At 35.9% G+C, this 23,275-nt stretch overlaps 1 protein-coding gene and 9 non-coding genes across 11 annotated transcripts in view; 9 read left to right on the forward strand and 1 right to left on the reverse strand.

The window, feature by feature from the left end:
- Positions 1-21,888, reverse strand: part of dennd5a (DENN/MADD domain containing 5A) — a 52,865-nt gene extending 30,977 nt beyond the window's left edge. For both annotated transcript variants that reach the window (XM_066647605.1, XM_066647604.1), the window contains exon 1: positions 21,670-21,888. In XM_066647605.1, coding sequence (XP_066503702.1) covers positions 21,670-21,769 — 100 coding nt within the window. In that variant the 5' untranslated portion in view covers positions 21,770-21,888. The remainder of the gene's footprint in view (positions 1-21,669) is intronic.
- On the forward strand, positions 2,431-2,486 carry LOC136672493 (U7 small nuclear RNA). The gene has a single exon (XR_010795873.1). It is a non-coding gene; the product is annotated as a U7 small nuclear RNA (small nuclear RNA).
- LOC136672488 (U7 small nuclear RNA) lies at positions 3,409-3,464 on the forward strand. Its single transcript, XR_010795868.1, has one exon. It is a non-coding gene; the product is annotated as a U7 small nuclear RNA (small nuclear RNA).
- LOC136672491 (U7 small nuclear RNA) lies at positions 3,809-3,863 on the forward strand. Its single transcript, XR_010795871.1, has one exon. It is a non-coding gene; the product is annotated as a U7 small nuclear RNA (small nuclear RNA).
- Positions 4,826-4,881, forward strand: LOC136672494 (U7 small nuclear RNA). Its single transcript, XR_010795874.1, has one exon. It is a non-coding gene; the product is annotated as a U7 small nuclear RNA (small nuclear RNA).
- Positions 5,739-5,794, forward strand: LOC136672486 (U7 small nuclear RNA). The gene has a single exon (XR_010795866.1). It is a non-coding gene; the product is annotated as a U7 small nuclear RNA (small nuclear RNA).
- Positions 6,555-6,610, forward strand: LOC136672492 (U7 small nuclear RNA). The gene has a single exon (XR_010795872.1). It is a non-coding gene; the product is annotated as a U7 small nuclear RNA (small nuclear RNA).
- Positions 8,192-8,245, forward strand: LOC136672487 (U7 small nuclear RNA). The gene has a single exon (XR_010795867.1). It is a non-coding gene; the product is annotated as a U7 small nuclear RNA (small nuclear RNA).
- LOC136672490 (U7 small nuclear RNA) lies at positions 9,193-9,248 on the forward strand. The gene has a single exon (XR_010795870.1). It is a non-coding gene; the product is annotated as a U7 small nuclear RNA (small nuclear RNA).
- Positions 10,160-10,215, forward strand: LOC136672485 (U7 small nuclear RNA). Its single transcript, XR_010795865.1, has one exon. It is a non-coding gene; the product is annotated as a U7 small nuclear RNA (small nuclear RNA).
- Positions 21,889-23,275: the final 1,387 nt, after the last annotated feature.

Genomic DNA, 23,275 nt, shown 5'->3' on the forward strand with positions numbered 1-23,275 from the left:
ATTTTTAAAATAAACAGCCTTGGAAAAATATTCTAATAAAGAGGGACAGAAACCCCCCTGTTGAGGTCAATAGAGCAAACTAAAGCTTGGACTGGCCAAAGCATTAATAACTTGGTATTTTAAAGGAATCAATTTTCTTGATAAGATACTGTGTAAAATATTTGTATATCATTGTAGGTAAACAACAAAACTGGCAGCTCTCAGAGGTCAGCTGCACTACAAAGTATAAAACAGAAATATAAATATATAAATATATATATATATATATATATATATATATATATATATATATATCTTCGTATAGTCATATACAGAGAACTTGGATATTGCAAAAAGTGTTGTGTAAACAGTAAACTATATAGTATATCAATATCATACTCAAACTGACATACTCATATCAGTCAGTATATTTCAATATGTGCAATACCTAATACATACCGTACTGTTTACAGGGAACTATATGCACATTTATTTCACTTTTGTATGGAATGGAAGAATTGTGCTACATTTGCATATGCCATGCCCATAAACCTTAAATCTGTTGTAAACAAGGTTACCATCAGTGTAGCAACAGTGCAGAAAAATCCCTAATATAATCAGAAGCTTTGCTTGTCAGAAAGATTTGCACATTTAGTATTTGTTAAGTAGGGGCCGTTACCCTTGGTTTTAAAAAGAAAAGATATTTGAATAAGGTCTTGATTAAAGCCCTATGTTACATAATTTAATATGTTTCAATTGAAAGAAAATTCCACTTTACCTAAAGGAACACAATGATCAGTCCTAAGTTATTTTTACAGCCATTAGAGATGTGTGGTAAATTTGCATATGACACACCCACAGTCATAACACTATATAGAAAAAGGTCACCCTGTGTGAAGCAGCTCTGCAGAACAATCTCTAATACAAAGAGAATTTTTGGTCAGTAGGAAAATAAACAGCAGGCATAAACCCATTGCGCTGGTATAAAAGAAATGTCTTTAACACTTAGGTTGTTTTTTATGCATACAGGGTTTTTTTGTAGCCCCCTGTTCTTGCTGAATAGGATACAGTACTTTGTTTGGTATTATAGTCATTTACTAAAATGTTAAACAAAGTTATACTTAGTATTGTGTGTTTAGAAAAAGACAGTGATGTACTTTTTTACTGAAGATTCACACTTTTACAAGAAATAGCATATTATGTGTTACAGGTATAAAAACATAAAAAAACACATACAATTGTAAATATAGAAATAGGCCTATATTCAGTGTATTTGTCTTTTGATTATGGAAGTGTTTACTAAATGTCAGTTTGTTATAAGATTTTGACTATCCCTAAAAGAAGAACTGTTAACTACATGAACTTGCAGTTCATTGGAAGAAGCTTGTAAAATTTGCATATGACATACCCAGAGTTTCAACTTTGAAAAGATCACCATCAGTAAAACAGCCAACCACAAAGAATATTCCCCAGTACAAATCAGCTTTTGGATTCTGATTATTCACATATTAGAAATGTGGGATGTTTTTGTTTCCCCACTGCATTGACAATGTTTGAACACAAAATGTTTTTATCTTTTAGTCTATTTCTTTGCTTATGATTTTCAGAAATCAAAAATGTTAACAACAGCTTGTATGGTAACTGTTGTTTAGTTGAAGTAAAATGAAGTCCAAAAGTGAAACAACAACAACCTCACTATAACTATAAAAGAAATGTTTGGCAGATTTGCTTCTGATTAAACAGAAGTTTGACTTACTAAAGTGGGTGTTATAATTAGGCCTGAAAATCCGTTAAATATGAAGAACAGTTTAAGAAAAACAGATGATCAAAATGAGCTAGTATTGAAGAAGTACTGTACCTACATCAGCCCTTCATGGCACCTTGCACAAATCTATAAAACATGGATTAAATTGTGAAACTGGCATTTATAATAAGTAAAGAATTAAGCCCAGTTGAAAAGTTCGTTCTTTTAACATTAATCTAGTAGGGCCTAGGACTGCTTGGAACCTACCACTGTCTAAAAGTCAGAGTCTGTTAAAAACATAGTGTGACACATATATCAGCCATACTATAGTTAGCTATAAAAAACTGGAAGTTTCAGATCAAGCAGAGTTTAGAAAGGAGCTGTGAAATTGATACGTCAAATGTAGATTATATCTATTTTTTAATTATTATTAATTTCCAAGTAAAAGATTTGACAGAGAAATCCAAAGTAATATAAAGGCTTGGACATGCCAAAGCATTTCATAATTTGGTCTTCGTAAGAACTTTATTAATAACAGCTTGATGTTAAACATTGATTTTAATAGTAACAAACTGAATTTTGGCATAAGACACACCCATAAATTTGCATAACACACACCCATAGATTGTTGGCTGTTAAACAGATCACCATCAGTGTGGCAACTGTGCTGAACGATCCCCAACATGATGGTAACGTCTCTAGAGTTGGAAAATTTGCTCTTTTAGTATTTGTCTAGGAGGGGTCTTCACTGTAGGACTCACACACTTTTTGTGGTCAAAAGTAAGAACATGTAAATAAGAACTGTTTTGTATAAGAATTGAATGTCATTTACTTTTCACATTTATTATGTTTGTTGGTATGTATCAATAAGTTTATTAAAAAACAAGCTGCTTAATGCAAGGTTCATTATTTAATGCTTGAATCCAAATATTTGTAACGTTTGTTGTTAAATTTACAAAGAGTATTGTGAAATGCTTTTGGATGTTCTAGTCTTTATATTATTTTGGATTTCACTTTTATATGTAGACTATTCCTAAAAGAACTGTTTACTATGTGTAATATGTTGCAGTTATTTGGAAGAAACTTGGAAAATTTGCATATGACATGCCCACGCTTCAACTCTGAAAAGATCATCATCAGTAAAACAACCAACCACAAAGAACATTCCCCAGTACAACTCAACTTTTAGGTACTGATTCTTAACATGGTAAAATTTGGAATTAATTTTGTTCCCTACAGTATAGTCAACCAAATAGTTAACAATAAAAGATCAAAACAAGTTTTAGATTAAGTAGGGTAGGGCTTTAGAAATAAGCTGTGAAACAGATGCATGAGATGTAAGTATTTTATATATATATATATAATATTTTTATATTTTATTTTGTATTGTTTTCTCAGTAAGGTATTTGAGAGTGAAATCCAAAGTAATATAAAGACTAGAACATTCAAAAGCATTTCACAAAAAAAAAAAACACATTTGTAAGAAATCAAAAGAAGTGAACCTTTTCTTCAGTAATAGTTTGCTGTTAAACCTTGATTTGATTAGTAACAATGCAATTTTGGCTTAAGACACACCCACACATTTGCATAACACACACCCATAGTTTCTTGGCTGTTAAACAGATCACCATCAGTGTGGCAACTGTGCTGAATGATACCCAACACGATGGTAACTTCTAGAGTTGGAAAATTTGCTCTTTTGGTATTTGTCTAGGAGGGGCCTTCACTGTAGGGCTCCCACACTTTTTGTGGTCGAAAGTAAGAACATGTGAACAAGAACTGTTTTGTAGAAGAGTTGTATGTCATTTACTTTTCACATTTATTGTGTTTGTTGGGGTGTGTCAATAAGTTTATTAAAAGTTAAAATTAAAAGAATCCAAATGTTTGAAACTTTTGTTGTTAAATTTTAATCTCACAAAGGAGCTAGGAGCTATTGAAGTTCATTTTATTTACAGCCACAGAAGATGTGTGGGAAATTTGCATATACCACGCCCCTTGTCTTAACACAATAGTAAAAAAAGGTCACCCTGTTTGAAGCAACTCTGCAAAACAATCCCTAATACAATGAAAATTTGTGGTTAGTAGGAAAATTTGCTCTTTTAGTATTTGTCTAGTAGGGTTCTATAAACTAGGATCTATTTCTCTGGTGTAAATGAAAGACCGACATGAATTTTCAAAGAAAGGTTTTGTTTTTAATTCTTGAGATGTTACTAGTCCAGTTCAATCATAGGTTTCTGTTTATAGAGAACACTATATCAGGGCCTGAAAATTAGTTGCTAAAATATTAAGCAAAGTTATGCTAAGCAATGTGTGCTTAGGAAAAACAGATGATCTAATTTTTAACGGATTCACCCATTTTTTTGAAAAATAGCATGTTTTTTTAAAAGTATAAGCACATCAAAATTGTACATATAGGAATAGGCCTACATGCATTGTATTTGTCTTTTGATTATGGAAGTATATACTTAAAGTCAGCTTGGTATAAAATGTAGACTATTCCTAAAAGAGCTGTTTACTAAGTGTAATATGTTGCAGTTATTTGGAAGAAACTTGGAAAATTTGCATATAACATGCCCAGAGCTTCAACTCTGAAAAGACCAACCATTCCCCAGGAAAACTCAGCTTTTATGTACTCATTCCTAACATGTTAAAACTAGGAACGCATTTTGTTCCCCACAGTATAGTCAACCAAATAATTAACAATAAAATATCAGAACAAGTTTTGGCTTAAGTAGGGTGGAGTTTAAGAAAGGAACTGTGAAACTGATGCATGAGGAGTAAGTAGTTTATATCTTCTCTTTTTTTCAATTGTTTTCTCAGTAAAGGATTTGACAGTGGTGGAATCCAAAGTAATATAAGACTAGAACATCCAGCAGCACTTCACAATGTTCTTTGTAAGAAATCAAAAGAAGTGAACCTTTTCTTCAGTAATAATTTCCTGTTAATCCTTGATTTTATTAGTAACAATGCAATTTTGGCTTAAGACACACCCACACATTTGCATAAGACACATCCATAGTTTCTTGGCTGTTAAACAGATCACCATCAGTTTGGCAACTATGCTGAACCATCCCCAACATGATGGTAACATCTCTAGAGTTGGAAAGTTTGCTCTTTTAGTATTTGTTTAGGAGGGGCCCTTACTGTAAAGCTCCCACTGTAAAACACGTACATACAATTGTATGCTATCTACTTTTCACTTTTATTATGTTTCTTGGCATGTATCAATAAGTTTATTAAAAGTCACGCTGCTTAATGTGAGGTACATTATTTAATGCTTTAATCCAAATATTTGTAACATTTGTTGTTAAGTTTACAAAGAGTATTGTGAAATGCTTTTGGATGTTCTAGTCTTATATTATTTTGGATTTCACTTTTATATGTAGACTATTCCTAAAAGAACTTTTTACTATGTGTAATATGTTGCAGTTATTTGGAAGATACTTGGAAAATTTGCATATGACATGCCCACGCTTCCACTCTGAAAAGATCATCATCAGTAAAACAACCAACCACAAAGAACATTCCCCAATACAACTCAACTTTTAGGTACTGATTCTTAACATGTTAAAATTTGGAATTCATTTTGTTCCCTACAGTACAGGATTAAGTAGGGTAGGATTTTAGAAATGAGCTGTGAAAAGGATGCATATGATGTAAGTATTACATATATATATATATATATATATATATATATATATATATATATATATATATATATTATTGTTTCCTCAGTAAAATATTTGACAGTGAAATCCAAAGTAATTTAAAGACTAGAACATCAAAAAGCATTTCACAATACTCTTTGTAAGAAATCAAAAGAAGTGAACCCTTTCTTCAGTAATAGTTTGCTGTTAAACCTTGATTTTATTAGTAACAATGCAATTTTGGCTTAAGACACACCCACAAATTTGCATAAGACACACCTATAGTTTCTTGGCTGTTAAACAGATCACCATCAGTGTGGCAACTATGCTGAACCATCCCCAACATGATGGTTACATCTCAAGAGTTGGAAAATTTGCTCTTTTAGTATTTGTCTAGGAGGGGCCTTCACTGTAGGGCTCCCACACTTTTTGTGGTCAAAAGTCAGAACATGTAAACAAGAACTGTGTGTTGTTTACTTTTCAAGTTTTTTTTGTGTTTGTTGGTATGTATTAACAACTTTATTTAAAACCGAGCTGCTCAATGTGAGTTATGTTGTTTAATGCTTGAATCTAAATATCTGAAATATTTGTTGTTAAATTTTAATCTCACAAAGAAGGTAGGAGCTATTACAGTTAGTTCATTTTATTTATAGCCATAGAAGGTTTGTCTGAAATTTGCATATACCACGCCCATTGTCTTAACACTATAGTAAAAATAAAAAGGTCACCTTCTTTGAAGCAACTCTGCACATTGAGCAGTTTGGCTTTTAATAAACTTGGTAACACATGCCAACAAACACAAAAAATTGGTTTAAGTAGGGTGGAGTTTAAGAAATGAGCTGTGAAACTGATGCATCAGCAGTAAGTAGTTTATATCTTCTCTTTTTTTCAATTGTTTTCTCAGTAAAGGATTTGACAGTGAAATCCAAAGTAATATAAAGACTAGAACATCCAAAAGCACTTCAAAATGTTCTTTGTAAGGAATCAAAAGAATTGAACCTTTTCTTCAGTAATAGTTTGCTGTTAAACCTTGATTTTATTAGAAACAATGCAATTGTGGCTCAAGACACACCCATAAATTTGCATAACACACACCCATAGTTTGTTGGCTGTTAAACAGGTCACCATCAGTGTGGCAACTGTGCTGAACAATCCCCAACATGATGGTAACGCCTTTAGAGTTGGAAAATTTGCTCTTTTAGTATTTGTCTAGGAGAGGTCTTTACTGTAGGACTCCCACACTTTTTGCAGTCAAAAGTAAGAACATGTAAATAAGAACTGTTTTGTATAAGAATTGAATGTCATCTACTTTTCATATTTGTTAGTTTCGTTGGCATGTGTCAATAAGTTTATTAAAAACCAAGCTGCTTAATGTGAGGTACGTTATTTAATGCTTGAATCCAGATATTTGTAACATTTTTTGTTAAATTTACAAAGAGTTGTGAAATGCTTTTGGATGTTCTAGTCTTTATATTATTTTGGATTTCACTTTTATATGTAGACTATTCCTAAAAGAACTGTTTACTATGTGTAATATGTTGCAGTTATTTGGAAGAAACTTGGAAAATTTGCATATGACATGCCCACGCTTCAACTCTGAAAAGATCATCATCAGTAAAACAACCAACCACAAAGAACATTCCCCAGTACAACTCAACTTTTAGGTACTGATTCTTAACATGGTAAAATTTGGAATTCATTTTGTTCCCTACAGTATAGTCAACCAAATAGTTGACAATAAAAGATCAAAACAAGTTTTAGATTAAGTAGGGTAGGGCTTTAGAAATAAGCTGTGAAACAGGTGCATAAGATGTAAGTGTTTTATATATATATATATATATAATACTTTTATATTTTAATTTTTTTATTGTTTTCTCAGTAAAGTATTTGACAGTGAAATCCAAAGTAATATAAAGACTAGAACATTCAAAGGAATTTCACAATACTCTTTGTAAGAAATCAAAAGAAGTGAACCCTTTCTTCAGTAATAGTTTGCTGTTAAACCTTGATTTGATTAGTAACAATGCAATTTGGCTTAAGCTCCGGTTTCCTCCCACAGTCCAAAAACACATGTTGGTAGGTGGATTGGCGACTCAAAAAGTGTCCGAATGTGTGTGTGTGTGTGTGTCTGTGTTGCCCTGTGAAGGACTGGCGCCCCATCCAGGGTGTACTCCTGCCTTGCGCCCAATGATTCCAGGTAGGCTCTGGACCCACCGCGACCCTGAATTGGATAAGCGCTTACAGAGAATGAATGAATGAATGAATGAATTTGGCCTAAGACACACCCACACATTTGCATAAGACACACCCATAGTTTCTTGGCTGTTAAACAGATCACCATCAGTGTGGCAACTGTGCTGAATGATACCCAACACGACGGTAACGTATCTAGAGCTGGAAAGTTTGCTCTTTTAGTATTTGTTTAGGAGGAGTCTTCACTGTAGTGCTCCCACACTTTTGTGGTCAAACGTAAGAACATGTCAACAAGAATTGTTTTGTAGAAGAGTTGTATGTCATCTACTTTTTTCATTTATTGGGTTTGTTGGCATGTGTTAATAACTTTATTAAAACCAAGCTGCTTAATGTGAGGTATATTATTTAATGCTTGAATCCAAATGTTTGAAACTTTTGTTGTTAAATTTTAATCTCACAAAGGAGGTAGGAGCTATTAAAGTTTATTTTATTTACAGCCACAGAAGATGCGTGGGAAATTTGCATATACCACGCCCATTGTCTTAACACTATAGAAAAAAAAGGTCACCCTCTTTGAAGCAACTCTGCAAAACAATCCCTAATACAATGAAAACTTGTGGTCAGTAGGAAAAGTTGCTCTTTTAGTGTTTGTCTAGTAGGGTTCTATAAACTAGGATCCATTTCTCTGGTATGAATTAAAGATCTCTATGAATTTTCAAAGTAAGGTTTTGTTTTTAATTCTTGAGATGTTTGTAGTCCAGCTCAATCATAGGTTTCTGTTTGTAGAGGACACTATATCAAGGCCTGAAAATTAGTAGCTAAAATATAAAGCAAAGTTATGCTGAGCAATGTGTGCTTAGGAAAAACAGATGATCTAATTTTTAACTGATTCACCCATTTTTTATTTTTTAAATAGCATGTTTTGTTAAAAGTATAAACACATCAAAATTGTACATATAGGAATAGGCCTACATGCATTGTATTTGTCTTTTGATTATGGAAGTATATACTTAATGTCTGCTTGGTATAAAATGTAGACTATTCCTAAAAGAGCTGTTTACTATGTGTAATATGTTGCAGTTATTTGGAAGAAACTTGGAAAATTTGCATATAACATGCCCACGCTTCAACTCTGAAAAGATCACCATCAGTAAAACAACCAACCACAAAGAACATTCCCCAGTACAACTCAGGTTTTAGGTACTGATTCTTAACATGGTAAAATTTGGAATGTGTTTGGTTCCCCACAGTACAGTTAACCAAATAGTTAGCAATAAAAAATCAGAACAAGTTTTGGATTAAGTAGGGTAGGGCTTCAGAAATAAGCTGTGAAACAATTGTTTTCTCAGTAAAGTATTTGACAGTGAAATCCAAAGTAATATAAAGACTAGAACATTCAAAAGCATTTCACAATACTCTTTGTAAGAAATCAAAAGAAGTGAACCCTTTCTTCAGTAATAGTTTGCTGTTAAACCTTGATTTGATTAGTAACAATGTAATTGTGGCTTAAGACATACCCATACATTTGCATAACACACACCCATAGTTTGTTGGCTGTTAAACAGGTCACCATCAGTGTGGCAACTGTGCTGAATGATACCCAACACGATGGTAACGTATCTAGAGTTGGAAAATTTGCTCTTTTAGTATTTGTCTAGGAGGAGTCTGAACTGTAGGACTCCCACACTTTTTGTGGTTAAAAGTAAGAACATGTAAATAAGAACTGTTTTGTATAAGAATCGAATGTCATCTACTTTTCACATTAACTATGTTTGTTGGCATGTGTCAATAAGTTTATTAAAAACCAAGCTGCTTAATGTGAGGTATGTTATTTAATGCTTGAATCCAGATATTTGTAACATTTGTTGTTAAATTTACAAAGAGTATTGTGAAATGCTTTTGGATGTTCTAGTCTTTATATTATTTTGGATTTCACTTTTATATGTAGACTATTCCTAAAAGAACTGTTTACTATGTGTAATATGTTGCAATTTGGAAGAAACTTGGAAAATTTGCATATGACATGCCCACGCTTCAACTCTGAAAAGATCATCATCAGTAAAACAACCAACCACAAAGAACATTCCCCAGTACAACTCAACTTTTAGGTACTGATTCTTAACATGGTAAAATTTGGAATTCATTTTGTTCCCTACAGTATAGTCAACCAAATAGTTGACAATAAAAGATCAGAACAAGTTTTAGATTAAGTAGGGTAGGGCTTTAGAAATAAGCTGTGAAACAGATGCATAAGATGTAAGTATTTTATATATATATATAATATTTTTATATTTAATTTTTTTTTTGTTTTTTCAGTAAAGTATTTGACAGTGAAATCCAAAGTAATATAAAGACTAGAACATTCAAAAGCATTTCACAATACTCTTTGTAAGAAATCAAAAGAAGTGAACCCTTTCTTCAGTAATAGCTTGCTGTTAAACTTTGATTTTATTAGTAACAATGCAATTTTGGCTTAAGACACACCCACACATTTGCATAAGACATACCCATAGTTTGTTGGCTGTTAAACAGATCACCATCAGTGTGGCAACTGTGCTGAATGATACCCAAAACAATGGTAACCTCTCTAGAGTTGGAAAATCTGCTCTTTTAGTATTTGTCTAGGAGGGGTCTTCACTGTAAGACTCCCACACTTTTCCTGGTCAAAAGTAAGAACATGTAAATAAGGAGTGTGTGTTCTTTGCTTTTCACATTTATTATTAAAAGCAGAGTTGTTTAATGCTAGGTACATTATTTTATGCTTTATACACAATGACTGATACAAAAGCACACACTCTACTGCTTTCTGTATGTTTTATCCAACATTTCTTTGGCCCAACTTTGGAGGGTTTGCACATGATGTATCCAACTCTTAATTTATGAGGTTTAAAAATCAGTGTAGCAGGTCTGCAACCTCTGTTTACTTAATGTGTATCAATTTTATAGAGCAAGCATGTCAAATTGGCATATGACCCACCCACACTTGATGTGAACAAGGCCACACTCAGTGCAGCAACTCAGTGCAGAACAATCCAAAATACAATGAGAACAGTGCATAGTAAGCCATTTTGATGTTTTGATATTTGTTTAGCAATGTCCTAAAAGGCAGAGGGTTTGTTGACTGTTGAAACCTTAATTTATAATATAATAATTTGATAAATATTGTGAATGCTGTATTATGAATTTTCATTTTTGTATTTTCTCTGCTGCTAAAAGCAGGAAACAATACAACAAGTATTGCAATATTTTCCAGAAGTACAATCTGATTACTGCTCCATGCAGCAGAAGCCAGAGCCTGTAATTCTGGTCTTAGTGAGAATGAGCAGCCCCAGGTGTCGACTGAAAGCTATGCTGCTGTTAGATAGAGAAACTGCAGGGATACAACAGGCCTGACTGGAATGTTTAAGAGGCCATGCTGTAGCCAAACAGAAGTCAGATTTAGCCAGACATTTGCTTTTACCAATCCTGAAACTTAACTTAAACAGTAATATTTCATCCATATATATATATAACAACTCTGTAATGCTAATGTATACATCTACATAAGAGAGACATCCCACTGATTATTTCTTCAAATAACTAGGAAATTTGTTGAAAAAATGCATCATTCTAAAAGCTCAAAATGAAGGAGTTTAGATTCTACATTAAATCACTATGCGACTTCAGGCAGTTGTGTAATACGATACGGCCAAAGTAAGGATTAAGGCCAATGTGACGACACAGTGTTGATCCTTACAGCACAATAGCTCCAGATGACTATGGAGTCCCAAGACACTGAGTATGTGTGTGTGTGTGTGTGTGTGTGTGTGTGTGTGTGTGTGTGTGTGTGTGTGTGTGTGTGTGCGTGTATGTGTGTTTGTGAGAGAGAGAGAGAGAGAGAGAGAGAGAGAGAGACAGACAGACTGCACATTCTTAATGGTTTCCTGAAAAAAGGTCATGTTGCCAAACAACAGCTGTGTAATGTATCCTTGTGAAAAGTTCAATCCCAGCAAATATTCGAATCCAGAGGTTTCCATTAGTTCTTAGTACTCAATGTACAACTAAGGCTGCCTTAAAAAGAGCCACCTATTGTCTATGAACATACTAAGGCAGCACCAAAATTCAGGTTTCAAGATGGCTACTTCTCGTGATGGTGGAGACTATGGTGTGTAACTTAGACACGAACCTAATTGCTAGCCTTTGGAGAATAAGCTTATAATTATTTGTTATCTGTATTACCTTTCTAACATCCAACCCCCCTGCCCCACAAACCCACAAATTTAGACACTGAATTAATTTAATCCCTTATTTGCATCTTGTTTTAGCTTGAAAATGTAAAAATGCATATATTGAGTTACTAGACGGTGTCTGATATGCTACTAAACTCGTATTGAATCTGAGATGGAGCTGAATGAGGACTCCATTTATGCCCTGGTACTAAGTGCTACAAAATTGAAAAAGGTTAGCCAAACCATAGCTTCTGAACTGTGTTCCCAGAATTTCTGCAGTGGAAGTAATCTAAAAACTGAAGTTTGAAGGAGGCCTCTTTAGTCCGGGGGTTACTAGTACACAGTGAGCTCCTGGGAGATTTACTCCCAGCATAAGCAGAGGTGACAGGGATGGAATAAGCTCGAAAGGCACCAGATAAAAGAAAAAGACCTTTTTTTCTCTGATCTTATAGCATACGGAAAGAAGGATCCAGGCAAAGGGAAGCTCAAGAGGCTCATTCCTCCCAAGGAAACTCAACAAAGTTAAAGCTAGCTCATCTTTCACAACACTTTATAAAATAAGGGCAGAATGAGGTGAACACTGCCTTAGTTTGATAAGGTGTAGGACTACCATGACTAATTATACTCTGAATCAAGTATTCTTCATTTCAACAATTGAGTAATTTGAGATTTTAAGAAAGTATTCAATGAATGTTTTTTTCCTTACAGAACAAGATAAAGATTATGAGTTCAGAGATTCACAATAGCAAGCAATGACATCACACCCTCTGAGGATTAACGTCATGTGCGAAACATGGAAAAATGCCTCCAGTGTTCTTTACTGGACTGTGGTGACAGTTAAAAGCAGTTTTGATTACTTAATTACTTGCCTTCTTAGCCTAGGACTACGCATAGTGAGGGTAGGGAAAGAGGTGCTTGGACAGATAAACTATAAAATATTGACGAATCAGGTTGGAGCCTCATAAAAATGCTGCAGACTGTGTCTTTCTTAAATGTCTGCTGTTTCTAGCTTCCCCTGACAGAAGGGAAAGATTTCCCAGGGTTTCTGTAAAAACATTTTTAAACAGATTCATTCCAGTCATGAACCTCGGAGTTCGTGACCAGGTTTTGAATGCTAACATTCTTTGAAACTGGGAGTGTTTTATTTGACATGTGGTTGATTTTATTTTCAGTGTGATTTCATACTTGGGCTATTTCAATGCTTCATGTAGTTTCATAATCATGATTTCTTTTGCATATGCAAACATATCAAACTCAGACCACTTCAAATTCCTCCACGAACAAACCAAACTATATCTCTTGATGTTCTCAGTTCCATTCAAGTTTTATTTAGTCATTTTTACATAGTAACATCTCAAGTTCGCAACATGTTTTAGTTTGTGTTTAAAGAATATCAATGTTTACCGTTCATAACCAGCCTTTAAAAATATAATGCAGTAAAAAAATGGCAGTTCAATGAACAATAGTGACTATTTAATGGTTTTAAATGGCTTTGCAAACATACACATGCCATGCTAATAGAGTGAGAGTATAAAAGGATGGGATGAATGTATAATGGTGAAGTATAAGACATAAGAAAAATATCACACAACACTTTCCAACCACAGTATTTTAAATATCAGAAATGTTCTTAAACATAAGTATTTCTGTACAGAATCATCACACTAGAAACTCACTACATTTTCACAACTAAACTTGCTGCTGATCCTAATGAAGATCTGTATGAGTGCCTTAAAAATAGTATTAAAAAAATGTCCAGTGGTCTATTTGGAATTTTCATAAACTTCTTAGAAGCAGAAAAACTGCACTTATGCAAAGTTGCTATTTCAAAACGGAAGCACAGCATCTTTCATACTCAAGACAATTTCATACTTTCATACCCATACATAATCATAAACAGTTATAGATGTGTTAAGAACTTCCTGAACACTAATGGTTCTTTAGCATGTGCATAAATAATTGACCAGCAGGCAGAGTAAGGAGATGCACTCCAAAGAGTGCTCTTTGAAAGTGAAGTCATTGAAAATAAGATTAGGAGAGCGGGGGTGCATGGGAAACTCCAGGGGTGTTAGCATTTAAATGTGTGTGTGTGTGTGTGTCTACACCCCAGCTGCCTGTCCCCAATGTACTAAGGGCCTGGTGGTGCAAGCAGGCCATGAGCCAGCCAATCACAGCCTCCTGGCAGGAAGCCCACCCCTTCATACATATGGTAATGAACCCCTCACCCTGTGCTCTGTCATTGTGGATAAAGCTGGGTTTTGTCACTGAAACATTCTGGTTCCTGCTGTCATTTAATGCACAATAAATTACACATTCTTAAAAAGATGCTCAGTGGTCTGAGTCAAAAATTCAGCTCACATGAACTGGAGTAGGAGAGAGGCAGATTGAAGGATAGCAGAAAATATATATGCTTTAATGAATGAATGCAGTACCCACAAACACACAGGGACCTAGAGCCCAAAGATTTCACATCCCTATCGCTTTTAGATGCTTATAACCGAGCTAAAGATAAACGCATTGAAAATGGGTAGCTGAAGCAGCTTTGATGAGAAAATTAATTAAAAATCTAAGAAAAAATAACAGACAAGTGATAATAATCTGTCAGCTTTGTGCTTAGGACAATAGCCAATGCACAACACTACAGAACAAAGGCAACAGGAAACAGCTAGAGAGTGGGAGACAAGATTGAATCTCATTATATGATAATAATCAGAGCCACCGCATGTAAATCTCATAGTCACATGGAACCCTAACTTTGGCTGCAGCACAAAGCATGACCTATCAGCACATCATCAACACTTTGAATCAGTAATGGCATTTAGGTTTCTGCAAGACAGCTCATTGACAGGCATCCCTTATTAACATCAGCAGGCATTCAGAGGAAACTCCATGATGATTCAGAACAAACACCTCAGCTCAGAAAGACTGTCAACAAAAAACAGGAGAAACCCCTTCTTTGTGAGATTAAAATCAGTAATTACCCTTGAGCGATTCTGAAAACCACAAGTCACTTTAGGCATTCAGCACCTTCTTTTAGTTGTCATTTGTCAAAAATCTTACTAATCAGACCAAGCTGTAGACCCCACCAAAGTTGGGCCATGGCAGGCTGTCAATCAGTGACAAAATGCTTCTTCATGTACTTCTTCCTGTTAAGTGTTGTACAGCATTACTGCTCAAACTTAAATTAGATTATCTTAGCTTGGTTCAGAATCAATGTTGTTTTGCCACATCATCAACTGAAGACAACAGAGCACACATAAGAAGATGAGCCCTCAATACCTTCCAATGTTTTAGACATTAGATTACATCCACAGGAAACCCTTTTAAAATTTTGTGTAAAAATAATAAGTTTAAATAAAAAACACAAAACAAAAATATGATAATCTCTCCTCAAAAATTACCAGTACTGCTCTCCACTCAATGTAGGGCAGTCCTAAAAGTGGGTAATGCTTATGTCACTATTACCCTGACCAATCACAAGGCTACCATAGCCACACCTACTCACTGAGTAGGTGATAGGGATTAGTGAGCAAGCTTGCTATCCAGCTAATCACCAAGCTATGGGGAGGGAGTGAAAGACATAAACAAAGCAAACAGAACACAAAGCAATACAGAACAAGCCTGAATGGATTAAGTCTGAATACAGCAGAGATAGCAAAAACACTCGGTTGGCATGTTTCACAGTGTATCAGTGAAGATATCAGGGATGGCAGACCCACTCGTTCGGCAGTACAGTGGAGAGAGCGGCCATACTGAGCCAGCGTGTACAGCAAAGTAGCAGCGGGGATAAAAGCCACATTCGGTCAGCAGTACAGCTGAGTAGCAGTGGTAGAAAGCACCAATTTGGAAACATTCTAAAACGTATCCAGTTTGTACAATTATGTTAACATATACATCAATATAAATAATCACACAAAACCACACAATGGACACATAAAAGACAAAAGACATCAATAGGTTCATACATGAACGTCTGTATAATGCCAATTCTACTCGCCTGTCCCATTTTATTGTGTAATGTTATCTTCTGTAAAATGACAACTGCAGTTCAGAGTAAAAAGCCTGCAATTGCTCTGTCTCAAGGCTGTGTATTGCCATAGTAATGAATACAGCGTTCTGTTCTCCAGTAATAGAGATCTGTCAGTCAGGCACAGTCCTTAGTTTATTGGACCACACCCACACCGTTCTCAGAGAGCTCTGAGGAGCATATTTTGGTCATTTCTGAAGAGATTTATCATATTTTTGTTTTGTGTTTTTTATTTAAATTTGCTGAAAGTTTCACATAACCCCCAAGTTTAGAATTAGAATTTAAGTAATTATCGACTCTTCTCAAAGTTAAAGTAGGTGGGATGGAGTGAGGAGAAAACTAAAACATGCAGAGCAGTGGTCCACCAGGACCAGGCCTGTCCACTTGTCTACCCAATGCAAAAGACCAGTTTTCCCCAAACACAAAAATAATGAAGCAGAGAAATCCAGGAATGCCTTTTTTATACTAGACTGCACAAACACAAACTCCCTTTCAGACAGTATACACAGATGTGGCTCTAGCTTGAGGCTGCATGGGCTCTTTCGGCACGTGTCCCTAGTGTTCTACTCCAATTTGAGGAGAGAGTCAGCTTCCATTAGGATGTTTGCTCACTAGCTGTAAGTGAGTTCTCTCAACTAGGGAGGCAGACAGAACCAGCCACGTGCCAATCCCTGCTGTCCTTCTCCCAGAGAGGTTTCCACACTAAATAAACAGCAGGGATTTCAGAAGCCAGTTGCAAAAGCAGCTACCACAAGAAGGCTCAATCTAGGGCTACTTGAGTGGATATAGTATTAATGAAAGATTAGCAAGAAAATTCTGATTATTATACAATCCTATATTGGAATTACAGCCAATAACTTGGTGTCCCATTAAAGCACTGCACTAATGCATGTATACTAACTATTGTAGGGTACTTGCATTGTTTTGTCTCATTAAAAGAAATAGCACAAAGTCACATGATAGCCGCATAAAGAGCTTGCACAAGATTCCTGCTAAGCCTCACTTCCTTTCACTTCTCATATGCTCTATAAAGTGAAAGTCTGCTCACAACAGGCTGCAAGATGCAGATTAGTGGTCAAGAAATATTTGTGCAGCCTTAGTTCCAATCCCAGAAGCATTCCACTGAGAGAGATCTACACTAAGAGCGCTGGCTCTCAGTGGGAGAATGTACTTTCCTGCCCCTACACTGTGTAGGAGGGAGAGAAAAGTAGAGGGAGAGCAGCTCTCACGATGATTGTGGACGTCACAGGCCTGACTGCACCAATGCACACACAGGACATGCTGGAGGAGACAGGAAGTGGGCTGTGCAATACAATGGATTGCAAAGAGGAGAGTGACCCAAGGCCAATATTCGAAAAACCATCTCTCCTACTGGGAGTCAAGTTACTGGGTAGTTTTTCCTTAGGATGTCAAACAAATGTCTCATTTAGAGAGGGTATTGACAGGAAACCTTGGATTAGACACTTTGATACTAGCAGAAAATACCGGGTTAGTTAAAAGATGACTGAAAGACTTAATCAAACCTGACACTGTAACAAACCTGACACTGCTTGTAGCGAAAACAACAAAACCCAAAATACATCGTCATACCAGAAGACATATTGTGTAACATAAACCTAAGCCCAATGAGTAGCACTTTCCTTACAACTGAGTTTGGGATCAGATCACAGTATTGCTATTGAATACCATCTCCAAATACAACAGCCACAACGTATGGCCTTGTTGCATATATGTAATAGCTTTGAATCTTTCTTTCGGACTAAGTTCACCAATAGCAGGGAAGGAACATGGCCCAGGATGAGCACACATGCTCCTTGTGCACAGATGCGGGTCAGGAGAAACACCACTTTGTAGAAGTAAAAGAGGCTTAAAATAAACACCACACAAGTCTGTAGAAGTTCTTTAATTAGAAAGAGGGCTTCAAACAGCTCTTGAGATGCACATGGGCCAACTTTAAAGCTCAGACTCATTAAGTCTGTTTACTCCAGCTACTCTAAACAGCTTGGCTGTTTGAGTTTGAGTGTACGTGTGTATGTTTATGTCTGTACGTGTGGAAGTGTGTGAAGGCCATGAGTGGGACTGGAGGTGAAGTGAAAAAATCAGTAGGTAGAACATTTTGTAATGGTTGGCCAGTAAAAGGATCCAATAACAGCACAGGTATATACGGGTAAACTTATACATAATAATAAATGTCTTCGCTTTTGGTTTCACCCTAGAAATTAAATTTCCTTTTAATTCAATAAACATACAGCAAACCAAGAATATATTTTGACCATAATGACTGTTGGAAGCAGAGGGACAACTTGTCTAATCTTTTAGAGAATGGTTCTCAGTTCTAGAGGCCAAAGTTCACTTGCAATTTCCAGTCTATCTCCTAGAACTGCCATACTCTACTGCCTGAAAGTTAACTGCAGATAAATTGAATAAATTATATTTAATGTAACTTAACACTGTTATTACAACGTAATGTACATTCAACAGACAAAAGCAGCATTGGAAACCAGCTGTGTACATTCGTTATGTTCACTGTACCTGGTGCGCTCATTGCTTTCCAAAACACAGTTAGGTTTACTCTTTTTTTTTTATCTTACAGTGAAACAAGTGACCCAGATTCAGAATGCATGCTTTGCATTACCACAATGTGTGTCGACAAGAAAGTATAGTCAACATAATATTAACGAAACCAGGTTGAGCTGTCTTGGGTGTTTTTCGCACCATGGCATAAACAACTACAGCCACTTAAACTATCTTCACCATAATGATCCAGATAGGGAATACTTGAGGATTGGTGGGGTTAATAAGGACAGTTATACAAAGCCATTTTTAGAATAAATCATGTGTTAACGGCACTGCAGCAGAACACCAGACATTTTGTGAGACAATGTGCAAAATGCAAATCAAAACATAAAATTAAAATGGTGTGGTGGTCATACCACCAAGAAGTGTGTCACACCACACGATACAGTGCCACTGTTTCCCATAGAACCCCAGTGTAATAGCACATAAAGAGGAAGTGGTCTGCTTATTTTCACGAGACCATAGCTGATTTTGCATATTTCTTCTGGGTTTACAACTGGCACTACATAAAAATACAGACAAGAAATTCTTTCAAGCTGAATTTTGAACCTTTTGAGATGTGCTAAGAAATGAATAGCTTGTGAATAAATTCATGGATCTATAAATATATTCATCACCAGTGCTCCTCTGTCTGCAACACTAAAAAGAAGGCTTTGGAACAGAAAACTGTGTTAGCTCAACTTTAACTGAGAGGTTATTTGACGGTCATGAGGAAAAGTTTTCTTCATTATAAGATTTAAATGAACTAGTTTTTCTCGTGAGTCAGTTACCAAAAAAAACCCACAAAGCCATACAATAGTATGTGTCACTGTGTTCAATTTACATTAATAAAGTGGAACAGCTCACAGATGGGGTAGTATTTGAGAAAATATATCTATATTCTGAGCCACACTGACTAGATTTATGGGTTACAAAGATAGTCAACAACTGCTAGGCACAGACAGTCACCTGAAATACCCTGTGGAGCAACAGAGCATCTAATCATATCTCTAGAGGTTCTACCTAGGCCCTTCCTTCAGGCTTCGGAGCATCAGAACTGAATGACTTTACCCTGCGCATTGACAAAGAAAAGATGTGACAGTGGCAGAATATTTTTCTCTGAACAGCACGCTGTAAATGTGGTCACATGTTATCCAGTGGGTACTCTGAGGCAAGAACACTGCAAGAGATGACAACAGAAAAATGGCTTGTACCCCTAATCCAAGCTAAAGAAAAAGCTTGTATTTATAGAACTACTTTCACTTCAACTGCTGTTCAGATGTAAAGTGTTCCCTATCTATGTCACTTGCCAAATGACTTCATTTTTTAAAACAGCTGACCTCATTACACCTACCAGCAGGCTGCCGGGTAATTTGGGAAAATTACTCTCCTTTCATAGTCATTTGCTGTAATTTCCCAGAGACTCTAACAGGATGGGATGGTAGTCTCTGAAAGCTAACACCTCTACTGGTTAAAATAGGGCCTGCTCGGCCCAATAGACATAGGCTCTTTAAAGAATGGTGGGATTTCAATTCAATGACACCTCTCAACCTCTCATCAGCTGACCATGAACTGATCAAAGTGAGTTCCTCTGTGGGTGGCTGCATGTCTAAACATGACTAAAATAAGTGAAAGCCACTAGAAACTGCATATTGCTAATTTAAATAATGTAATTACAATGCAGTACAAAATAAAGACATTTTGAAAAGCAGTGTTTTCAATAAGAGAGAAATGTAGTAGGTAATGAACATTATATCGCAGCCTGGTTTAATCAAAGACAGAGTTTAAAAGCCCTATTTTGCCACGAATATGCCATACTTGTGAAAACATGGGACATTAAAGAACCTCACTAAAGAGAATTTAGTTTCACTGTATAAAAAAAAACGGAAGTGCTTAACCACAGGAAAAACTCTCTCTCGCTCTCTCTCTCTCGCTCTCTCTCTCTTTACTATCTTTGGTTTTATAGAGACTCAGACATAGGAGATAGAGAAGATAATACATGAATTGCACACATAGCTGACTACAGTCATATATGAATTCTCAAAAAAGTCTTATAATTAAAAAAAACATTTATTTCAAAGTTTCCAAAGGGATTTAGTAATTTCTTTGTACTAAATACCCTCTTCATATAATCATACTGAATGGAATGTATTGGATTATATGAGTGAAACCTGTTCCAAATGACTCTAAGAGGAAAAAGGAATTCCATAAACAGGGATTGCTGAGGAATGATGACTGCTGTTTACATGAAAGCCTGTGGCTGTTCAGAAAGACCATAGTCCTGAACATAAATATGTGGGATGCTGAAAAAAAGCCCAGACTGTTAACGTTAGATAATACACTTCCATTTTACATGGCATCCCACAGAGCCAAACAAATCATGTAGTTCAAATGCAGGTACTGCATTTTAAAGCCATATTTCATCGATATTTTGAAGTTAAAGAGTTTAGTATAGTATTTATACACTGGTACATTTTGTGATGTCATAAAAAACAATGTATTTATATCCACCTATTCAAACTCCAGCAGTTTAGGATGTGTTTCAGCCTGGGTACAGCATTAACTAGCCAATCAGAACAAATGTTATGTACATGTCAGTGTTAAAGACCCAGAGGCTTGTTTTAATTTAAGAAACATGGATAGATTGAACATGACAATGTCACAAAGATTAATGGCTGGTTTTGGTAACACAGTACAGGTTATTAAGTTGATTTATTAGTATATATATAAACATGGTATAGGTTCTTTAAGGGCACCTGGTCAATGGATTTTTTCATGAGGGAAATTAATGATTTACGGCTGTTTTTGTTGCGGAGGTATTATACATATGGATAAAATGATAAAAATTGTTCGAACTTGTTTGAAATGCGCATTTAACGGTTAAACGACGCGACCCCTTTGGAAGAAGAAACGCAAACGAACCATTTAGCCCAGTAAACAGAGCATAAATCACTGTATTTGTGCTTACGTGATATTTCACAACAAAAATTTGGAAAAACATAGAAAACCTTTCAAATTGGTCCCGAGATTTTAGAAAAAATACTACAATTCCCACGCGAAGCTAAAATCAATACATCCTCCAGCTTCTTGTTCTAACTGTTCGTTCCACCTTAAAAGTGTGCTGCGGTAATAGTAACTACTGCATCATTTAAGGTGGAATGGAAATTGTAATAAGACGGCAAATTAAAACACAGCTTACTATCCTGTCAATCATAAAGATGTACGGCAGAATGTAGCCCCATTTAAAGTGGAAGAAACATTTCGAATAAGAAGCTGGCGAACGAGTAAACTCCAGTCCGGTAAATCGCGCCTTACCGGAGAGCTCGTCGGGCTCCAGTCCGCTGTCCGTGTCCAGTCCGCAGATCACGAAGTAATCGGCGAACCTGCAGGAGCTCGAGCTGAATCCGGTGCTCATTTTGAGGCTGGTCCGGTTGTGCTCGTGTCTTCTGAGTGTTAATGAGACGCATAACAACACGGCGAGTCACTCAGCGCAGCCATAACGGAGCGCTCCATAATCACTGCCCCACTCACTCCCACAGCTCTGCATCATAGGCCTCGGAAACACAGCTGTGTGTTTTTCTATTGGCTATAGACCGACTCCTGAACCAACTCTTGAATGAATCATTTTAATCCAAAATCGGTTATGATCAATAAACCTGTCGAAAATATTCGAGTTCCGTTAAATCGAGTTTTATTCGACCACTTAAACATGAACAAGTTTAGCGGGGGGATCCGGAGCCTACACAGAGTCATTGGGCGCACCCTGAATAGGGTGCCAGTTCATCGCAGGCCACCACAAACTCACCCAGTTACTCACACACATTTCAATCAGTCCACCTCCCAAAATATACTTTGGATTGTGCGAAGAAACCGAAGCACCAGGAGAAAACAATGTGCCAGTCCAGTTACAACATGTTGCAAAAAGATTTAATATGTTGTATAATAATATGATGCAAACAGAGGATCTTTTGAAAATATGTAAAATTATAAACAAATAAATGATATCAAGAATATTACAGAGGAAAGTTCAAACCCGAATTGTGTCTTTGACACGAAGCAACGAATATATCCCTCGTGTTTGTGAGTGAGTTACAAGTATTTCTATTAAAATAAGCCCACTAAGAGTGTTCAACCGTTCCCTCTTTTTACGTTCATGACATTAGTAAATGAAATTATTTTATATAGTTTTGATATTGTGAAGTGTGGTAGTGGGAAGGCACCGGAGATTTAAACAGATATTTAGCAGATGATTTTAAATTTGTATAGAGCCATGTCGGTGTCCAGACGAGGCGAGAATGGAATTGAGAAGGAATTGTTCAGTCGATTCATGGAAACGGAGAGATCTAAAGAATCGGTTCGAGAAAACTGAATCTTCAAAGAGGGGGCCTCGAGCTGAAGCCGTTGGTGCGCGTGCGCTGTCTCGCTCTGGTCTACAATGACGCCATGCGATTGGCGGGGTTGTCGTAGCTCACGGGGGCGAACAGTGCAGATGATAATTTAAGTTAATTTTTTAAAACTCTCTGTGCTGAAACTTTAAAGACACATTTGTATAAAGGTTTAGGCAAAATGGAGTTTTTGTAAACATGTTCATGCATTAATTGTACAGTTACTAAATAGTCATTACATAGACTGAAGTAAAAAAAATATAATATTTTTTTTTTCTGATTACATTTTACTGATTTTTTGCTTCTACTGTAAATTATAGGGACACATATGATCTGTCCCCGCCACTTTCTGAAATGACTGATAATGGACATTGTACAAGTGACATTCTGTGGAACAAACCAAATATTTTTATAATAAAAATAAGTAGAAAATAACTGCATTACAAATATTTAAATCGATTTTTCTGGTACTTCTTGTATTTTCAGCGCTGATAAACCTAACAAACACCTTTTTTAAATTAACCTCTTCATTTTTG

Source organism: Hoplias malabaricus, chromosome 16, assembly GCF_029633855.1.
Source record: "Hoplias malabaricus isolate fHopMal1 chromosome 16, fHopMal1.hap1, whole genome shotgun sequence".
Lineage (NCBI taxonomy): Eukaryota > Metazoa > Chordata > Actinopteri > Characiformes > Erythrinidae > Hoplias > Hoplias malabaricus.